Source organism: Aquarana catesbeiana, linkage group LG09 (genome assembly GCF_042186555.1).
Source record: "Aquarana catesbeiana isolate 2022-GZ linkage group LG09, ASM4218655v1, whole genome shotgun sequence".
Classification (NCBI taxonomy): domain Eukaryota; kingdom Metazoa; phylum Chordata; class Amphibia; order Anura; family Ranidae; genus Aquarana; species Aquarana catesbeiana.
In genome coordinates this window covers 66,511,295-66,533,146 of record NC_133332.1, presented here as the reverse complement: position 1 = coordinate 66,533,146, position 21,852 = coordinate 66,511,295, and the positions used below count along the sequence as shown (strand labels likewise).

General features: G+C 42.7%; 1 protein-coding gene across 1 annotated transcript in view; it reads left to right on the top strand.

Moving 5' to 3' along the window:
* Nucleotides 1-21,852, top strand: part of EHD2 (EH domain containing 2) — a 77,883-nt gene that overhangs the window by 7,497 nt on the left and 48,534 nt on the right. Inside the window, exon 2 of the mRNA XM_073598687.1 lies at nucleotides 6,055-6,152. Coding sequence (XP_073454788.1) covers nucleotides 6,055-6,152 — 98 coding nt within the window. The remainder of the gene's footprint in view (nucleotides 1-6,054; nucleotides 6,153-21,852) is intronic.

Sequence of the window (21,852 nt, the reverse complement as noted above, 5' to 3'; positions counted from 1 at the left end):
CAATCACGGCGAGCGGCACCGCTCGCACATGCGCAGTGGGTGCCGGGCTGTGAAGTCACAGCCCGGCGCCCACAATTGCAATGCCGGCACCGCTGAACGGAGGGGGAGATGAGAGGGGCTTCGATCCCCCGCATCGCTGGACCCTGGGACAGGTAAGTTTCCAATTAAAAGTCAGCAGCTGCAGTATTTGTAGCTGCTGACTTTTAATTTTTTTTTTTTTTTTTTTTTTTGACTGGCCTTCCTCTTTAATCTTGTGTTTTCTTAAAATGATTACCTGGTTATTCTGCCATGAAAGCCTTTATTCAGGCACTTCCAGTTATAGGGTAACATGGCAACTGCCTCTCAACTGTGCTTGTGTGTCACCACACTACTTCGAGGGCCCCCGATTAAAGCAGAATTAACCCAAAAGCAAACATTTATTATATTGCAGCTTACCAATTCTTAGATGCGGTGGCTGCACTAGTTTTATTTTTTAAAGACTTTCTTTCTTTTCTTTTTACCTGGTGATCCAGCCAGTAGGCCTGTTGTTTTCCAACAGAACAAGTTGTCCTGCAACCGCTACGATTTACCAAATTAACTTAAAAGAAGAAGTATCACCAAACATTTCTGAGTGGCTCTCGTCTCCCAGGCAATAAAGTATATGTAGCCAATGGTCTCATCTTACTAGGTGCTGCTGTTCCTGAAACAGTGTAGTTGACAGCCCAACACCCCAGACAAAAAGAGCGACAATTTTGAAAAAAACAAAAACAAAAAACAAAAAAAAAAAAAAACCACCAAAATATTTTTTACTTTTTGCTATAATAAATATCCCCAATTTTTTGTTAAAAAAAGCAAATGTTTTCCTCAGATTAGGCCGATATGTATTCTTCCACATATTAAAAATCGCAATAGGCGTATATTGATTGGTTTGCACAAAAGTTATAGCGTCTACAAAATAGGAGATAGATTTATGGTATTTTAATTATTATTATTATTTTTTTTTTTTTTTTTTACTAGTAATGGCGGCGATCTGCGATTTTTAACGGGACTGCGACATTATGGCAGACACATCGGACACTTTTGACACATTTTTGGGACGACGGACAATTATACAGCCATCAGAGCTATAAAAATGTGTAAATGTCACTGGCAGGGAAGGGGTTAACACTAGGGTGCAATCAAGGGGTTAACTGTGTTCCCCAGTGTGTGTTCTAACTGTGGGGGGGAGGGGACTGACTATGGGAGATGACAGATCGTGGTTCCTAGCTATTAGGAACTCACGAGCTGCCTCTCCTCTCAGAACAGGGATTTGTGTGTTTATACGCACACGTCCTTGTTCTGCCTCTCATGCCCACAATCGCGCATAGCTGGCGGTCATCGCACCTGCCGGCCACGAACATCGGCTCCCCCACAGTGCAGCGGGCACGCACACCTGTTATTCTGCTTAAAGGAGCGGACGTACAGCTACGACGGCTGGCGGGATTGTGCTGACCTGCCGCAGTATGACGACGGCGGCTGGTCGGCAAGTGGTGAACCAATCTTGTTTTTTTGTACAATTCTCCTTAAAGGGGGCATGGCAGGGTGTGTGTTCTATGCCTGCATACTTTTGCGGATAGGTGTCCCTCATTCTCATCTCAAAAAGTTGGGAGGTATGGGTAGACCAAAAACAAACGAACACGACCCAAAGTCACCAATGCCATATGGGATCTTATGTGATGTGAGACCCAGTCAGCCACTGTTCTGGACTTCTCATATCATTTACCCCTGTAGGAGCCTGTCTCTAATTAGCTGATGTGGTGCTAATCCCGGGACATCCAGCCAGGCCTGCCAAATCGAGTAGAATTTATGTGAGACATTTCTATGTTAGTACATCAACTTTTCCTATATCAATAATTTATTAACGTGCTCCACCCACTGCCGCCTGGTGGGCACCCTGGGAACAATCCAATATTGTGCGATCAGTTTATGTGCAACATACAGCCGTTGCAAAACAGTGAGAGCTTGCGGAGTTACAGTAGGGACTCCTCATCCAGGGCACCCAGACATACAACTGGGTTCCGTGGAATAATAAACATGAAAACCTGAGAGATCACGTCAAGAACCTCCTTCCAGTAGCGGAAGAGCTTGGGGCATTTCCAAAGCATATGAATGAGGTCGCCGTGATCTCTCACAATTTGGACAGAAGGGGGTACTACGATTTCCCCCATCTCTTGATTGTGTTTGTAGGGCATGTCGCAGCTGTAAGTATTTGAAAAAGTGGGTACGTGGGATATCAAACTCTGCTTGCACCTCCATAAAGGATTTGAGGTTCAGCCTGTTATATAATTGTGATATATAGCGTTTTCCCGCCCTTTCCCAATCTCCAAAACCCCTGAGTTTCAGTATCTCTCTATAGTTCAAATTGCGCCATTATGGAGTATGAGTTAGAAAGCCCCGTATCCCCAGTATCCTTTTAATGTATGACCATAAAGTCTTCAATAGAGTAACTGTGGGGGCCCTAGGGTCCAAGGCATCCCGCTTCCAAACATGCGAGAGCGGAGACATCATCGCCCGGAAGGATCAAAAGTCTGTGGATAGGGTCCATTAAGTCTACCATTCCCCAGCCCCCCAACTGTTGTAGCTGGGAAGTGAGGTAATAGGCTCTAGAATTAGGGACCACCAGTCTCCCCTCATCTTTGATATATTGTAATGTGGACAGACCAATCCGGGCTATCTTTTTGCACCATATCAGTTCCCTAAATTGGGAGTTTATCCTGACAAACCACTGTTGAGGAACCCAGACCGGAGAATTGTTGAATACATATAATAACTGTGGTGCCCATACCATTTTGATGAGGTTAATCCTCCCACCACTGATAATTGTAGATTACACCAAGTAGTACATTTTTCATGACATTTGCAGAGTAGGGGAGTTAGGTTAAGTTCATCATATTGAGATGGGTCTGGGGTAACCTGAATGCACAGATAGCGAAAGGAGGAGACCGCTTGTATCATTTCTGCACACTCAGGGAGGGGGGTTGTTATAGGATCTATAGGCATCAGCACTGACTTGTTCCAGTTATTGGAAAAGCCTGATAGTGCGCCAGAGGCCTTAATAGGGGTCATGACGGTCTGCAAAGTACCCTGAGTATCACTCAGGTAAAAGTAGGGTATCATCAGTGTACAGCGACACCACGTCAGTACTTGTGCTTCACTTGAACCCAGCTTAATTGCCCCCCCCCCCCCCGTATCCGTGACGCTAGGGGTTCCAAAGCCAGGGCAAACAGCAGGCGTGACAAAGGACACCCCTGCCTAGTGCCCCGGAACAATGGAAATGGTTCTGAAAGCTCCCCGTTCACCCTGATCCTAGCCAATGGTTCAGCATACAATATCTGGACCCACCTGATGAAATTAGCACCCAGGCCCATATGTTCCAACACCTTCCACAGATAAGACCACTCGACAATGTCGAAGGCCTAAGCTGCGTCCAGTGAGAAGATGGCTCGATTACCAGGATTATCCACAGGAAGCTGCAGGTTCAGGAAAAGCCTCCGAATGTTCTGGGCCATGGATCTAGTGGGGATGAATCCTGACTGGTCCCTGTGCACCAATTTATATATCACCTGAGCCAATCTGGTTGCTAACACACGAGCAAGTAGTTTGACATTGGTTGTGAGCAAGGAGATAGGTCTGTATGAATCCGGTAGAGCAGCGCCTTTTCCTGGTTTTAATAGTACAACAATGATCGCCTCATAGAAGGAGGCAAATGTTAAATGAGCGATGATCAACAGCGTTTGCTTTGAGGCACTAGGAGTTTTGCTGAGACAATCGCCGTCACTTTGTAGGCAGCTACACTTCCAGTAAATAAGACCGCTGAGACAGGCGCACTCACAGCCGAGCAAAGCTGTGTGGTGTGCTGAGGGATGCTTCTGGGTCCCGTCTGTGTGAGCAACAGCCATACTTAACAGGTATGCTTAATACACAAAGGGTGGTAGCAACTGAGCTCTGCCACCGCTCAACAACTAAAATGCCCACAAATTGGGCTTCCATCAGGGGAAGAACAGAGGAGGTGTAAAACTAGTATATTTAAAAAAAAAAAAAAAAAATTATAATATATATATATATTCATCCCCACTAGATCCATGGCCCAGAACATTATATATATATATATATTCTTTTTAGCTCCATACACCATCACAATGGATTTGATATGAAACTAACAAGATGTACTTTAACTGCAGAATTTCCTCTTTAATTTGAGGGTATTTACATCCAAATCAGCTGAACGGTGTAGGAATTACAACGGTTTGTATATGTGCCTCCCACTTTTTAAGGGACCAAAAGTAATGGGACAATTGGCTGCTCAGCTGTTCCATGGCCAGGTGTGTTGTTACTTATTCCCTCATTATCCCATTTACAAGGAGCAGATAAAAGGTCCAGAGTTCATTTCAAGTATGCTATTTGCATTTGGAAACTGTTGCTGTCAACTCTCAATATGAGATCCAAAGAGCTGTCACTATCAGTGAAGCAAGCCATCATTAGGCTGAAAAAACAAAACAAACCCATCAGAAAGATAGCAAAAACAGGTGTGGCCAAATCAACTGTTTGGAACATCCTTAAAAAGAAAGAATGCACCAGGTGAGCTCAGCAACACCAAAAGACCCGGAAGACCATGGAAAACAACTGTGGTGGATGACCGAAGAATTCTTTCCCTGGTGAAGAAAACGCCCTTCACAACAGTTGGCCAGATCAAGAACACTCTCCAAGAGGTAGGTGTCAAAGTCAACAATCAAGAGAAGACTTCACCAGAGTGAATACAGAGGGTTCACTACAAGATGTAAACCATTGGTGAGCCTCTAAAACAGGAAGGCCAGATTATAGTTTGCTAAACAACATCCAAAAAAGCCTTCACAGTTCTGGAACAACATCCTATGGACAGATGAGACCAAGATCAACTTGTACCAGAGTGATGGGAAGAGAAGAGTATGGAGAAGGAAAGGAACTGCTCATGATCCAAAGCATACCACCTCATCAGTGAAGCATGGTGGTGGTAGTGGGCATGTATGTCTGCCAATGGAACTGGTTCTCTTGTATTTATGGATGATATGACTGCTGACAAAAGCAGCAGGATGAATTCTGAAGTGTTTCGGGCAATATTATCTGCTCATATTCAGCAAAATGCTTCAGAACTCATTGGACAGTGCTTCGCAGTGCAGATGGACAATGACCCAAAGCATGCTGCGAAAGCAACCAAAGAGTTTAAGGGAAGAAAGTGGAATGTTATGCAATGGCCAAGTCAATCACCTGACCTGAATCCGATTGAGCATGCATTTCACTTGCTGAAGACAAAACTAAAGGGAAAATGCCCCAAGAACAAGCAGGAACTGAAGACAGTTGCAGTAGAGGCCTGGCAGAGCATCACCAGAGATGAAACCCAGCATCTGGTGATGTCTATGCATTCCAGACTTCAGGCTGTAATTGACTGCAAAGGATTTGCAACCAAGTATTAAAAAGGGAAAGTTTCATGGATGATTGTTAATCTGTACTGACCAGTATTTTGTTTGTTATTCATCATGAGAGTGCTTCTTCAGCATATTCAGGCAAAACGTCAAAGCAATGAGTGAGTAACTAATGCTTACAGCAAACACAGCAACACTCCTAGTAACACAAAATGTATTCAGTTTATCTAAAAATGTGCTGTAGCCAGAATCGAAGGAGCACCTCACAGGGTCACTGGGAATGGAACTTCTCTTGTACAATTTTCTCTCTCACTGCCTTTATCACCAATCACATACAAACTTCCATGGCAGGTCTAAATCTAATTAGTAGTTGTAAAAAATCACTATTTTTACATTCAGTTTAAAATTTCACCCCAATTACTCAATCAGCAGAGATAGATGTTTGGGTTGAAGCAAAGCACAAGTTAACTTTTCAGGTCACAAGATTAGTAACAGAGAGGGACTATAATGCACCACAGCTGTGTTTGGAATAATTTTAAACTTTGATTTTTTATCAAAACTTTAAACTGCATACTCGTTGTCTCATCCAGACTTAACTTATGTTCAGTTTTTCTAATTATGTTATCTTCTGACACAGGTTTATGTGTGCCCAGCTGCCTAACAAAGTCCTGGAGAGCATTAGCTTGATAGACACTCCTGGAATCCTGTCTGGTGCCAAGCAGAGGGTGAGCAGAGGTGAGTACCACCATGTAATGTACTAAAGAGAAGGTCGCTTCTTACTGTACACATACAAAACATCCTACTGCTTTGTTAGGGCATACTAAAGGGAGACACAATATCTAAAAGCAATGGGGATGGTGTATGGAAACTGAAGCAAAAGGAGATCTATTATTAACAGCAACCAATCAGTACAGACATATTTCTTTAGAAGTTTTGTTTATCCACTATGTGAATAAAGTATCTATTTTACTATGGTTGTACCAGTTTTTGAAACATGCATTGTACTCAGTGGGGAAATTAGCTTAGTTTTATTGGGATTTATCTTCAGTAATTTACAATTATGTACACGTGACTTTGCAATTTTTGAATGTAGGGCATTCCAATGTGTCAGTTTCCTCTTGCTTGCAAGCGGAAACCTTTTTTTTGTGCTGGACAAAGAATATGAACTTCTTAAGTACTAAATATCAGCGTTTAGCAGTCTGATGCCTCACTGTGTGACATTGAATTTCTCAAATCAGGGCAAAAAAAAAAAAAAAAAAAAGTGGAAGGAAGCTGTACGTAGGTAGTTTTAGACTTGGGATTAGGTGACTTTGAGGAAGACATGTCCAGTGAGCTGGGTCAGACACAGTGCAGGATGTCCTATCCTGTGTGTCTGGAGAAGGGAAGGGCAGAGGGCAGCAGGAATCTGCACCCATTAACTGATCTAAACATAATCCACTATTGTTTATGGAAATATCCCCTCTACTTAGGAGCGGTTCAGGTTCCAATTCTGGCTTTGTGCCTTCTGGCTCCACTGTGTAAACACTGAGTAATGGGAGCCAGCAGCATGGAGTACGCCCTTAGGAGATGGGTTACCTATTGCTGATGTGCCTATCTATTTCATAATTCAGCCTAAAAAATTCAATGACACCCAAAAATTTAATAATGTAACTGCGACCTGTGAGGCAGGAATCCTGGGTTCATTTACCACCAAGGATACTATACTGCATGCAGTCTGTGTGTTTCCTCGTGGTGGAGAAACACTGCTATAGCATATAGAAAGGGCAACCTACTACTGTTAAGTGTAGCCAGTAGAAGGAGCCTAGGGTCTGGGGGCCCAGCTACAACCTTCAGGATCCTGCAGTAAACCAAGTGGATAGTACACCTGGTCAAAGCTGTGCATTCTCAATAGGGATGCAGTTGGCATCTGATGGGTCCATGCCATGCCCCCGCAAATATGGTGGCCTCCCTGTACCCCTTACATTTCTTATCAATGTCAGTCTACCATAGTTTATTTCTGGTGGGAGATATTTGTTAGTCCTTGTAGCACCTACATCTGGTACAATTCTCAACCTAAGTCTCCATTCACACTTATATGACTCCAAAGTCATGCAACTTTGGTGCAACTTTTTATTTTTTTAAATTTAGTTTCCATAGAAAATTACAAAAAAGAAACAACAAACAGCATACAACAGCATAGTGCATCAGTGCCAGTAGACAATGCAGCTCCTATTAAAATGATAATGGCATCATCATGAAAAGAAAACAGCAAGGCATTACATCATTCAACATAATATTTACCCAGTAAGTCTTCCTCTGGGATGCAATGTACAACCTTCAATCAATCGACAACAACGCATAATAGTCATTAAGTCATTCCCAGTAAAGATAAATCCAATCAGAATGGTCAATCTGATATAGTAGATTTGTCATTTATCCAGCCTCCCCACACCTTCCCAAATTTGGTTGGTACATCTCTACTTTTGCATGTCACCTTATACAAGGGAAGCTCTTTATTCACTAAAGCCTTCCACACTAATACCGTAGGGGCTACAGTTTTTTTCCATGCCAAGATAATAGCTTTCAGTGCATAATACTATACTAAAATGGTATAGTAAGGAGCGTGCGTATTACCTTAGTCAGTGCCAACGGATCTACCAGGCCCAACAGACAGACTGCAATTGAAGGTGTAATGCCAATCTTCGTAACCAACTTTACGCAGTGCATGACCCCCGACCAGAACTGTTGGATAGCCATGCAATGCCAAAAAAAAAAAAGTATAAAGTCTGCACACTTCCAGTAATTAGAGCAGAGGTCTCCAAACTGCGGCCTGGGGCCAGAAGCGGCCCTTTGCTTGCCTTTATCCCACCCTTGGGGCAACTTTCCTCTCACTGATATAAGACACTATTCCTCCCACTGACACCAACATGGGCCATAATTCCTGCTACTGACATCAACAACTGGGCATTATTTCTCCCATTGACACCAACGATGGGACACTATTCCTCCCCCTAGTATATGTGTACATGTACTGAGGGAGGAATTGTTTGCATTGTTTACTCTCACTGATGCCAGGACAATTTCTACTCCCAATGGTCACAGTCTGGACCCCCAAAAGTCTGATTGACAGTAAACTGGCCTTTTGTTTAGAAAGTTTGGAGAATCATGATGTAGAGGATTGTGTGTGAAAAATGTTCACAAATTTATCAGGGGTATAATAAATTCTATGAAGGAATTTATATTGTATTAGGTAATCACGCACTGACACCAATCTAGTAAAGGTGGGGCCCCATATGTCATCCCAATCATCAGCGTTCAATTGTAAGAAATCCAAGCATCACGGCAAGAAAGCAAGACCTTTGGGGTGTTGATGAATAGCTGTTGATAAATATTGGATAGCAAAGAAGAAAAAAAAAAAACTTTACACCAATAAGTGAAGTAAAAAAAAAAAAAAAAAAAAAAAAATCTATAAAATTGCCAGCAGCAGTGTAAATGTAAACCAAATGGTGTCACGATTAAATTAAAAAAAAAAAAAAAAAAAAAAAAAAGAGTTGAACACTGCGCTCAGCTCTTGTAAGTTACAAACTTACAGACCATTAAAAAAATTGCAATACAATCACAGTTATATAAATGAACAGTTCCAGTCCCACTTTGTGGTGAAGTAAAGTGCTTGTGCATTAATCAGATAAAAGGTGCTCTAATTCAATGTGCAGACGCAGGTGCCCCACATGAATGTGCACTCACCCTTATGAATGGACCATCTATCGCTAGAATGGTCACTTGCGCTTTGTGGGGATAATGTGACCCCTAGATGGTATATGCAGATCAGCTAAACTTGAAATAGTCCTCCATGGATGGAGAAGAGAAATGACAAAGGGAAGCTCCCATCTAGGGGGTCACATTATCCCCACAAAGCGTAAGTGACCATTCTAGCGATAGATGGTCCATTCATAAGGGTGAGTGCACATCCATGTGGGGCACCTGCATCTGCATATTGAATCGGAGCACCTTTTATCCGATTAATGCACAAGCACTTTACTTCACCACAAAGTGGGACGAAGACTGTTCATTTTTCTAATTGTGATATATAATTGTGATTGTATTGCAAATTTTTTAATGGTCTGCAAGTTTGTAATTTGCACTAGCTGAGCGCAGTATTCAACTCTTTTTTAAATATTGGACAACGCTTTAGTGAGGTCACCGTCCTCGAGTAAGGATTCTAGGTCACTAACCTTTACGCACAGAGTAGAGGAGCCAAATTGAGCGCCAAATACATGCCTAAACTGAAGACATCTAAATAGGTGAGAGTTGGGAAGCTGATATTGAGTTTTTAGAGCATCAAAAAAAGAAAAGAGCACTCCATTAACTTTGATGCAACTTTGGATGGGTGCGAATTGGATGCGATTTTGGCTTTGACCAGTGAAAATGGACAACTGTTGCACAACTACTATATGTAGAACATTCAGGTACAACTTTTAGGCGACTTTGGGTGGTTTACTTTGCAGTCTATGGTACAAAAGTCACATGAAAGTCGGACCAAAGTAGTGCATGAACTACTTCGAAGTCATTGCCACTTTAGGTCGCACATACTGTATATGAATGGTTATTCAAAAACATGGGGTACGACTTGTTATGCGACTTTGATGTTCAAAGTTGCATGACAAATCGCACAAGTGTGAATGGGGTGTAAAGTAACACCCTAAAGTATTTATCTTGTCTTATATTACGTATAGTGAGAGTGAGTGTGAGTCTCATTCACAGGCATTTCTTATCTAGTTGAAAAACTCCTTATGCTATATGGAAGGCTTGGTGAAGCACCTAGGAGATCAGAAAGAACCAGATAATTAGGGATGTTCCTTATTCCTAGGAGACCTATCATAAATATCCTAAGCCCTCATCCACAGTGTTTTGTCAGGCAATTCTTAGAAGAAATGTATTATTCTCAAAAAAATCTCACTCAAAAAATTACATTAGCTTATTTGGGGCAGACTTGCGTTTTTGGCCCCATAGACTTTAACATCTGAAAAATGCTTGAAAAACAGCTGTGTGTGCACATTTTTCAGGCGCACGCGCACCAATTTAAAACATCTATGGGGTAAAAATGCAGGATTCTGCTCTTGCACTACAAGTTGTGCGCACAAAAGCCTCTAATGCTCGGGCCACGGTCATGAAATGCTCTAGCTACACTCATGCTTCACTATAACCTTATGGGAAGACTTTTTTTTTTTTTTTTTAAATAAAGGGTTTGGTGACAGGATACCTTTAAAAGTGTCAGGCACTGTACTGTAAGGTATGTAGGAAGCAGCTTACAACGGTCAGGCTCTGCATTGTTATAAATTGAACTACTGTCAGGCAGTGTACTGTGTTTTATATAAGAAAAAGCCTGCAACTTTCAGGCTTTGTACTGTTATATACTGGAGGGGCCCCTGCTACTGCTAAGTTCTGTACTGTTATATATTATTAGAGGGTCAGCCTACAACTATCAGGCTCTGTACTGTTATATATTGTAGGGGCAGCCTGCTACTGTCAGGCTCTATACTGTTATACATTGGAGGGACAACCTACTACTGTCATGCTCTATACTATTATACATAATAACATTGGAGGGGCAACCTGCTACTGTCAGGATCTATTCTATACGGTTATACATTGGAGGGACAACCTGCTGCTGCCAGGCTATATACAGTCCTATATTGGAGAGGCAGCCTGCTACTGTCAGACTCTGTACTGTTATATATTAGAGGGGCATATTGCCACTGTCAGGCTTTGTACTGTCTGTTATATATTGGAGGGTTAGCCTGCTATGGTCAGGTAGTGTACTGTAGTACAGGTTGATCAGTCTATTACTGTGAGCTCTGCGTTGTATATGTGTGTTGTATATGTGTTGTATATATTTGAGAATCATCCTGCAACTGTCAGGCAGTATAATATAATACACAGCGGGAAGAGCCTAGCTCTGTAATACTCATATATGCTGAGTATGTCATGCTCTGTATAATAATACATAAGAGGGGTGCAACCCCGCCATCTGTAGGACTCTGTAATGCTATACTTATAGGAGGCATAACTCCCAACATTTTGAGATGGGAATGAGGGACACCTACTGGCAAACGTATGTAGGCATAGGACACACCCCCTGCCACACCCCCTTAAAAAGGAGAATGAACCTAGAAAAAGTTTAATTAAATCTACAAGGGCTTTTTTTTTTACCACTACTATTCCTTTATGTTGGCTTTTAAAATTTACAAATGCAGCAATTTAGAATTTGGATGAAAGGTTTAGCACTGGGAAACTCTTTTTGAAAGATTAAAAGTTAATTTTATATACAACTATATAGATCAGACCAAAATGAGGGACAAATGGGGGGGGCCAGGGGGCAGAGGGACATTGCTCCAAATTAGTTGGGAGCTATAATAGAGGTAAGGGGCAGCTTGCCAGCATCATGCTCTATAAAAGTAATATTTGTATATACCAGAATTGTGGTACATTTTTGAACATACTGGAACATTACTCATTTATTTCCATTTGTTGAGACCTCTGTTGCTATGTTTTTGCATCGCTGTGTTATATATGAATACCGGCTCTGTTATATGTTCAACATTGGGCAGGGCTGTTTAGCAACAGCTGTTTAACGGTTTCCCTGCTGGCTGACTCAGATATACTGTACACTGGCATATAAGAAGAAATTGCTGGTTTGGACATAGTTCTAAATGTGGATAAAAGTGGAGTGGAAAAAAAAAAAAAAAGTAGAAACAACTAAGCCCATGTTATTTTTTCCTTTTCTGTATTACAAGCCTTCATACTGAAACGCTCTGCTGCTGCAAAATATATCAGCACTTTAAATCAGGGTCATTATAAAAATAGCTCTACCAGTGGAGAATCCTTCCCAGAATCCAGTAGCTGTATTACTTTCTGCTGTCTGCACAGCTCCGCCCTCTACAGATCTTAGCTCTGTAATGGTCTGTTACTAAGCAGCAGCACAAACAGAGGTGTTCCCCAAGACCGGGAGAAAGGACTCTAGCCTAGGGCAATGACAATATTATTTCTTCACTAAGAGCTCATAAAACATTACTGTACTTACTTGGTAGGATATTTAAAGCTGGGGGTAATCTATCAGAATCCTTGCACTTACTGGAATGATAGCTCTTATTATACTGGTGTTTTACTGTAAGAGTAAATGAGATACTAGCTGGCAAGGTGTGGTTTTGGTCACTGGTCTTCCATGACAGAAAGTGGCAGTTGCACTTTGCACTTGAAGCTGTTTTGCTAAAGTGACATGACCCAAAATATGCAGCATTTATGTGTACAATGTACTGTATGTCTTGACTGGTTAGAAAGCATTTCGTTCTTTAGCATTTAATCTTTTTTTTTTTTTTTTTTTTTTTTTTTTGTGAATAGCTAGGACAACAGAGGTCAAAGTCTATACTTTTATTAGAAATATATAAAATAAGAATGGTGACTTTAAAGATTTTGTATACCTACTTAAAATAGAACCAAACTGTGTTATGTTGTATTTTATGATGCACATGCAATTGAATTGTTTGTATAAAATTGCTTAAAATAAAATAAAGAATTAAAAAAAAAAAAAAACGCATTTAAAATGGTATTAAACCCCACAACAAAAATGTTCTATATTGCAACTTATCAGTTCTTACATGTGCTGCCTGCATCAGTTTTTTTTTAGCCTTTACCACTGGAAGCCCCCCTGTCAGTGGTAAATGTTTTTTTTCTCCTCCCTTTAACTACCACATTTGCTGGACAGCCTGGTCTGTTAAAGGAAGTTGAAACATATTTAGTCCTTCCCGATCTCCCACTCATGACTTTACTACTGAGGTCAACAGCACAACCACTGGTCCCTCCCCACATGACAGGGTGCTAGGCGTAATCCCTAGACTCTGACCTCTTCATCAGGCTCCACATCCAATCACTGGCTAAATCTTGCCACCTCAACCTCCGCAAAATTTCCAGAATTTGCATCTTCTTGACTAACACAACTAAACAACTTATCCATGCCTTGCTTATATCATGCCTTGATTACTGTAATCCCCTCCTCACTAGCCTACCTTTACACAGGCTATCCCCCCTTCTGTCTATTGTGAATGCTGCTGCTAAACTAAGGCACCTTACTAAATAATCCAAGACTGCTGCTCCTCTCTGTGAATCCCTTCAATGGCTTCCACTAACCCAACATATCAAATTCGAAATATTAACCACAGTGTGCAAAGCCATCCACAACAATATCCCCAGCTACATCACCAACCTCATCTGCAGATATTGTCCAAATCGTCCTCTCCACTTCTCCCAAGACATCTTGCTCTCTAGCTCCCTTGTCACCTCCCTTGTTTACCTACAGGACTTCTCCAGAACCTCTCCCATCCTCTAGAACAGTGGTTCTCAACTCCTGTCCTCAGGACCCACTAACAGGCCAGGTTTGCAAGATAACTGAAATACATCACAGGTGATATCATTTGCTGCTCAGTGATTGCAGTATTCTGGTCTGAATCTCCCCAAGGTAATACTTAAAATCTGGCCTGTTGGTGGGTCCTGAGAACTGCAGTTGAGAACCACTGCTCTAGAACTTCCTACCCCAGTCTGTCCGGTCAGCCCCCACCCTGTCTGCCTTTAGGCGATCTTTGAAAACTCATTTATTCAGGGAAGCCTACCCCATCTCCACCTAAGAACTATACTTGAGTCACCTACATCAGATAATCCCCTGCAGCCATTACCTTTTGTACCACCTCCCTCTTTCTTTAGGATTGTAAGCTCCATGAGCAGGGCCCCCTATTCCTTCTGTACTGAACTGTATTTTAATTGTTCTGTCCCCCTTTATTTTGTAAAGCACTGAGCAAACTGTTGGCACTATATATAGTAAATCTTGTATAATAATAAATAACAGACTTACTGGCAGGATCACCAGGTGAAAATAAAGGGAAAAAAAAAAGCTTAAAAAAGAAAAATAAATACAGCCATCATATCTAAGAATTGGTAAACTACAGTATAGCAAATTTTAGTTTTTGGGTTTAAAGTGGTTGTAAATCTTTGTCTTTTTGTTTTTTTTGTGTATACTTACCTGGTCTGTGCAATGGTTTAGCACAGAAAGGCCCCAATCCTCATCTTATGGGGCCCCCCGCCAGTGCTCTAGGGACCTCCTCTTCTCCGTGTGCCACCATAGGAATCCGTTTCCTATGGTGGCACACATGCAGGTGCACTCCTGGGTCCTGCTCTGTGGGTCCGTAGATTTACTGGACACTTTTTGGCCCTGCCCCCTGCTCACAGAATTTGATTTACAGCAGCAGGAGCCAATGGCTCCTCCTCCTGCCTCTCTATCCTGTGAGAAAGGGGAGAGAGCCGCTGCAGACGGGCACAGTGCTGGATTGGAGTGAGGACTCATTTTTTTATTTTAAAGCAGGGAATGCATTAAGGTAAAAAAAAAAAAAAAATTCCCTTTAGAACCACTTTGTTACCACTTTAGCTTACCAAAACTCTTTCTAATGGGTATTCATGGCATTACTACTTACACCTAGGATCACAAATGTCAACTGTCTCTTGTAGGGTAAACATGCGAAGATAGAAAAATGGCAGTGGTAGATGCTATTTTTTTGGATTTAAAAGTGATTACACCTGGGTTGGCATGATGATTATGGCTTTACTACATAGGTCGTTCAGATCAAACAAGTACACATCTAGTAGTGTTTTAAGATCTAAGCTCAGATCTTGCATGTTTGCTCATCAGGAAGTATATTCAGGTTCAAGATTATAATCCTAGAGGTGGACTATAAGTTATTAGTGTGTAGCGCTACCCCAGTAAGAAACAGCTTAGTAGATTGCCCAGAGTGCTTTAACCAGTAGCTTCCCCACAGCCAGCCACAAGTATGTAAACAGTAAAAAAAGCAGGACAGACCATATTGGCTCCATAAAGAATAAGGAAGGACATCTGGTTACAAAGGATGGGGAGATGGCAAAGGTATTGAATTTAGTCTTCACAAGGGAATCGGGGGGCTTCAATAACCAAAACTGCAGTGTTTATCCTCATAACACATCACAGGAAGCACCTCCATGGTTAACAGAGGACAGAATTAAAATTAAACTTGGTAAACTTAACATTAATAAATCACCAGGACCAGATGGCTTGCACCCGAGGGTACTTAGGGAACTCAGTCAAGTAATTGCCAGACCATTGTTCCTAATTTTTACTGACCATACTGACCATTTACTTCAGAGTCCATGGACACAGGCCCTTAAAGTGGAATTTAATCTAATAAAAAATTAAATTGCTGACAGGTAGGTTTTTTGTTACAGAAGAGACCCTATTGGCCTCTTCTGTTCCCTGGCTGTGGTAATGTACACTGAGCCATTCATGCACAGCTCAGCATACATTTATGGCACCTTTATGGCTCTGATAATGTGACTCCCCTGGCCATGCACGGGAGTGATACCATCACAGCCCAGCCATTCAAGATTCAGAACAGAATAAACTCTGAAGGAAGACCAGAAGATGGAATCTCCCGTGACCAGTTGAAGCACCGTCAGAACATCGATGGAGGGCATTGTTTTGACAGGCAAGTCTGCCATAATACGCTCATAGGCGGTGCATACTACCACATTATGGCTACAAGCTCCTGGGGGCACATTTAAAAAATGTGCCCCCAGTTTTTCTTAATGTCATTTACTGGCTTTTAGTGCAGTTACATATTATTTTCCAGTCTTATACTTATACCTGTTCCCAATACAATGATATATTGGCTATATGTTCTCTTCTTTGCCACACAGCTGCTTGTCTAAATCTCCATTCAAACACTGCACCAGCTCACCACCAATGACTGCATATCCTACAGCAGCTAAAGAACATGCAATCCACCTGCTGACCAGTTTGAGGAATACTGTCCTTTGCATTTGGTTAATATGTAGTTACAGATTTAAAGTGGTTCTAAGCACTCAAAGGGGTTGTAAAGGTAAAAATTTTTTCACCTTAATGCATTCTATGCATTAAGGTGAAAAAACTTCTGACAATACCGCAGCCCCCCCGTTTTACTTACCTGACGCCTCGAAAGTCAGCTTCGCGTTCCCGACATCTATTCCTCCGCTCACCCTGGCCGCTGATTGGCTACAGTGGATGGATTGGAAGCAGCGCAGCCATTGGCTCGCGCTGCTGTCAATCACATCCAATGACGCGGCGCGCTGGGGGGCGGGGCCGAGTGATACAGTGAGCGGCTATAGCCGCCGGCTGTATCACGGGAGCGCGCCCGCAAGCACTAACCACCATGCGAGGGAGCTCGCATTAAGGTGGTTAATGCTTGCGGGGAGGAGCTGAAACAGCCGCCGAGGGACCCCAGAAGACCAGGTTCGGGGCCACTCTGTGCAGAACGAGCTGCACAGTGAAGGTAAGTATAACATGTTTGTTATTTAAAAAAAAAAAAAAAAAAAAAAAAAAAAAATTTACCTTTACAACCCCTTCAAGTTTTTTTTACCTTAATGCATTCTCTGCATTATGGTAAAAAACACCACACATCCACTGCCTGTTAACCCCCTTCCCTAACAGTTACTTGAGGCCTCTATCAATTCAGCGCTGTGCCTGACTGCAGGTCTTCTCTCCTCTCTTCTTGGTCTTGTAGGCTTGGCTGAGAGCAGCGGGAGCCATTAGCTTCTGCTGCTGTCAATCAAATGCACTGGGGAGGGAGAATGTCAGAGTGCTGGCAGGGGACCTCAGAAGAGGTGGCAAGGGGCTGTTGTGTGCAAAACCATTGCGCAGAGCAGGCAAGTATAAACCGCTTCTTTTTATTGTAGTTAAAAGGAGAAGTATAGCCAAAGCTCGTTTGGCTGTACTTCTATGGATCACAGGAGTGCAAATCATTTTGCATGTGACCCGTTTTCAGCAGAAAGCGGGCTGAAGTCCGCTCTCTGCTGATGTCACAGAAGTCAGTGCAGGCATCGCGTCATCACAACAATAAAGTCTGGATCCACCAGGTGCCTGGACTGACACCCGGCTCAGCCTCTCAGCGAGCCGCTAAGAGACTGAGCCGGCCGCCTCCGCCTCTCCACAGCTCAGTGATCCAGTGAGTGAGGAGGGGGCAGAGCAGAGAGCATTTACTGATAGTCAGGAGTTATCTGCTGGGGGATAATGTGAGAACCAAGCAATCTGCGGTGTTTAACCGGTTAGTTCTCAGTGCAGAGGCGCCGGGGGACAGGTGCAGCATCAGACCCATGCTGCATCCACCGAGGTAAGTATAAATTAAAAAAAAAAAAAAAAAAAAAAAAAAACACCCCATACAGCCATACAGTACTTTAAAAAAGTTTTTGCCCTTACAACCACTTTAAGGAGTACCACTACGTCTGTTGAATTTTGAAAGCAGCATTTAAAGCTGAATTCTGGGCACATTTTTTTTCCTGTGCAGTGGGGCTTTGCTTGCACTGCATGGGTAAACTGCTTGTTTCATTCTAAGGCAGAAAAGAGCAGAGATATACTTACCTGATCCTCCCTGGACAAGACTGGTCCGGCACCCTGGCGCTCCCTCGTTCTTGAAAATGGACTGTTCCTGATGTCACCATGCCCAGAGCATGCTCCATAGAGAGGAACAGTCATTTTTAGAACGGTATCTTTCCTGGAGTTTCACCGATCAGCCGTTTTAACAGAAATGTTGGGTAGCTTCAAGGACACTGGAGCCCAGCAATACTGCTTTCTTCAGAAGTCACAACCCACCTGTGGAAACCCACTCATTTTCAATGTGGACTGTATCTGCCTTCCCATAGTAAAATAATGTCTGTCTTTCTCCAGGGAGCAAGAGAAAGCCAAGCATCTCCACGTAGTGGTAAATTTGGAGCTGCATGGCTGCTCTGTTAAAATAGTTAATTGGTGAAAGCTCAGAGAAGGGCACCCTTGCCAACAAGCAGCAGAGGGCCAATTGCTTTTGTGTCTTCTTGCTGAAAAGTAGAATAGCTCTTAGTAAGTTCAGTGTAACTATGTAGTACAACGTGGCTCTGATTGTCACTTGGATGTACAGATTATTCCATTTGGATCCATGCCATTGCTGCAAACCCTCCCTGGGCTCTGCTCCCTCCCAGATCTAAATCTCCTAAAAAGGCTTTAGGTTCCCTGGGTTTGCTGGAAAGTTTGAGTCCAAGAGAGGGAGAGGCCGCTCAGATGCAGGGAAAGGGAGGAGGGAATGTTCTTGTTGCCAGAGAAGAAAATAATGAAATCATATCCCTTGTGTGAAGTGAGATTTCTTTTTCCACTAACAAAGAATCATTCCCTTATCTTTCCCTTCCAGAGAGTACATTTCAAAGCCGTTCCAGGTCCGGGCCACAGGGGAGGGAGACTTCAATCCTGTGGACCTGATTTAGTGACCACATTGTAATTGCATCCTCTCTACAAAGCGCCTATTACTTTTTTGTTGATTATTTCTGAACAGACAGACTAGATTGTTTATGTATTCTAAACACTATAACCTTTATAGACATATGTGAAAGTGATTCACCTAATGTAAATAATCTTATCACTATGTTGTTCTACTAACACTCCCATTTGCTTTGCCTAGTAGTGCTGTACAGTGGTTGTACCCCACCGCTCTATTCTGCCAATGGAATTCTACTAGTGTGAACTGACTTGCTGAAAGCAATGCTCTGTGTGCTTATCACTTTTTGTTTTGTTTTGGACAGTGTGGGGAGGGTTTAGAACACCTGCCATTTTTTTTTTTTTATTGATGTCTGTGCCCCCTTTAGGGAGATTCACTCTTTATTTGTCCCGTTTACCATTATCAAAGATTGAAAGTAAATGCCAAACTTTGAGTTCTCAAGCGAACAGGAATAGCGAGGAAAATAGTAGGGACACTAGTTCGGATGACAACCACCATTCCCTCACTTTGTAAGGATCTCCTCTCACTTTCTGTTTTTGCTATGGGACAGGAAATTAAATCTCCCCAGTGGGACACAGATGGCAAAAAAAAAAACCTGAGAAAGATTAAATACTTCTCCCTTACCTTATCCAAAATTTAAAGTTTTACCTTTAGTTGTCTGTTAAGGAGAAAAAAAAAAATACTGAAATAGTGTGTGGAGCTTAGAGTGTATCAAAGTGATCAACTACAGGCAGCAGCTGGAAACTAGATATAGTTACTCTCTATGTAAAAATAGAAACAGTGTCAATAGTGCTTAACTCAATCTATAAAAACTATACATTTGATATACATATACATTGTACCGACACATTAAAAAGCACCTGAAAGTGGATCTCTATGCTACACTTTTTGTTTTAGTTTTGGATGCAGTGAGGAAGGTTTAGACCTTCTGTCAAGTTTTTATTGTAGTGTTCTACCCCATTGGGAAGATTCACCTCTCTATGTGTATTGGTGACCACTGTTACTGAAATAAAAAAAGTGAGGAGGAAAAAGTGTGGGGAAATCTAATGGGAACACTTGTTCTGAGGACAACTGTCTAAATGAGGAATATCGCTAATTCCTGTTAGTAACTCTGGGAAAGGAAATAAGGGGAAAGTTCCCCAATGGTCCACTAACAGCAAAAAATAATCAGGCCAGGATTTCTTAGATCAAAGTCTAAGTCTTAAGTCCAGTCGCGGCTGGTGCTCAAAATTTTTGTGGGGGCGCAAACTGAAAAATTCTGGAAAAAAAAAAAAAACACACATCAAAACACTGCCACTGTGCCCATCAAACGCAGCCACTGTGCCCATCAAACGCAGCCACTGTGCCCCATCAACTGCCCCCAGCCCGCCATCTGCGCGGCACTTACCCTGTCTCGGTGGGGCAGCTGATGACGGCGGCGAGCGGTGTCCTCCATGCTCCTCCATGTCCTCGATGTCTTCTCCTGTCCTCTCCTACGATTGGACACCTGATAGGTGTCCAATAACAGCGCCTGTCATTTCATCCAATCGGGTGACGGGTAAAAGACACGGCTCTAATCAGGTGCTTCAAAAACACCCCCTGCTGCCGTAATTCAGGCGCCTGAAAAGGGGCCGGGCGCCTGAATAGGGGGAGGCAGCGGCAGCCATGGATAGATTCAATGCATTAATCTATTGGTGATAGAGGGGGGTGGCTGGAGAGAGGGGGCGGCGCCTGTGTACCCTTATGGACGCACCGCAAGTCTTGTGCTTAACCGTACCGTGTAAATCTTGTGCTTTAACGTATCGTAAGTCTTATGCTTAAGTCATCTTAAACAAAAAAAAAGTTTTGCCTATGCATACACAGGAAATTTTCTAAATGTAATAAAAAGGTACAAACTTTGAAACCATATCCCAAAAAATCCCAACCGGCAAGGAGCGATTGTAATACTATTTTTTAGTATGTTAGCACAGAACCGCAGAGGTATACTCACCTTTTCTCCAGCACTGGATGTCCCGGAGCTTACTGCTGGCCACAGACATCTTCAGTCCAGGGGTTTCTGTTTATCGATCTCCAGCCATTTCCATTGGAGGGAGTTCAGTGATCTCAGCATTGCGGAAATTCAACACTGAGCTACGTGCGGTCTGTTCACAATTTTTTTTTTTAGTTAAAGTTCCACTTCAAGCTGGCCATACACTAATGGATATCTTTTGATCAACCCAAAGGCTGAACAAAAACAGCACATTGTATCATATACATATACCATAATTTCCCTTTCCTGGCACCAATCCATGGCAGCATACTACCACATGTATGCTGCCATGTTTGTGCTAATAAATGTGTGTCAAATACAATAATTTTCCTTACCTGGCACCAATCCATGGAAGTATACACGTGGTATAATGCTGCCATGTTGGTGCCAGGAAAGACATTTACCAGATTCTTCCATCCACACAAACAGCACGAATGGCACCCAATTCAATGACTCTCAGAAGGAGAAGAGCCTTCATTTTGCCCAAAAGTCCTCCATAGCTACCAGAGTTCGAGAGACCTGTTACAAGATTTTGACCAGATGGTACAGAGTGCCTACCACTCTGCACCATTTCTTCCCTCATATCCCTAGTTTATGTTGGCGGTGTGGCAATGCTGAAGAAACAATGCTGCATATCTTCTGGGATTATCCCAAACTTGGGCCTTTTTGGCGTGAGGTGATCTGCACGAACACCTGACAAATGTTGATCTGGAAGGGAACCCTGCAGCTTGCCTGCTCCATCTCTCAGAGAGACCGATTAAGAAATACAAGGCCTCCCAAACAATCCAGTTGCTGAATGTGGACAAGGCATGCATTCCCCTCTGTTAGAGATCGGAGAACCCCCCAGTCAAAATCTCTGTGGTTTTCTAAAGTAAAGGAACTGAGAGATATAGAGGACCTCATCGCTACCAAGCACAAACGGGAGAAGACCTTGGCACCATTTTGTGTACACCGATGCCTATCTTCGGGAGGTGGCGCAATCAGGCTGACCTCCTGGTTTTGGTCCCACTCCCTGGGCGGGAGGCCCTACCTGTATAATAATTCCTCTCTTCTCTTGATCCTGTTCCTTTCACACTCTGGGGACGCCTGATCCCCAAAC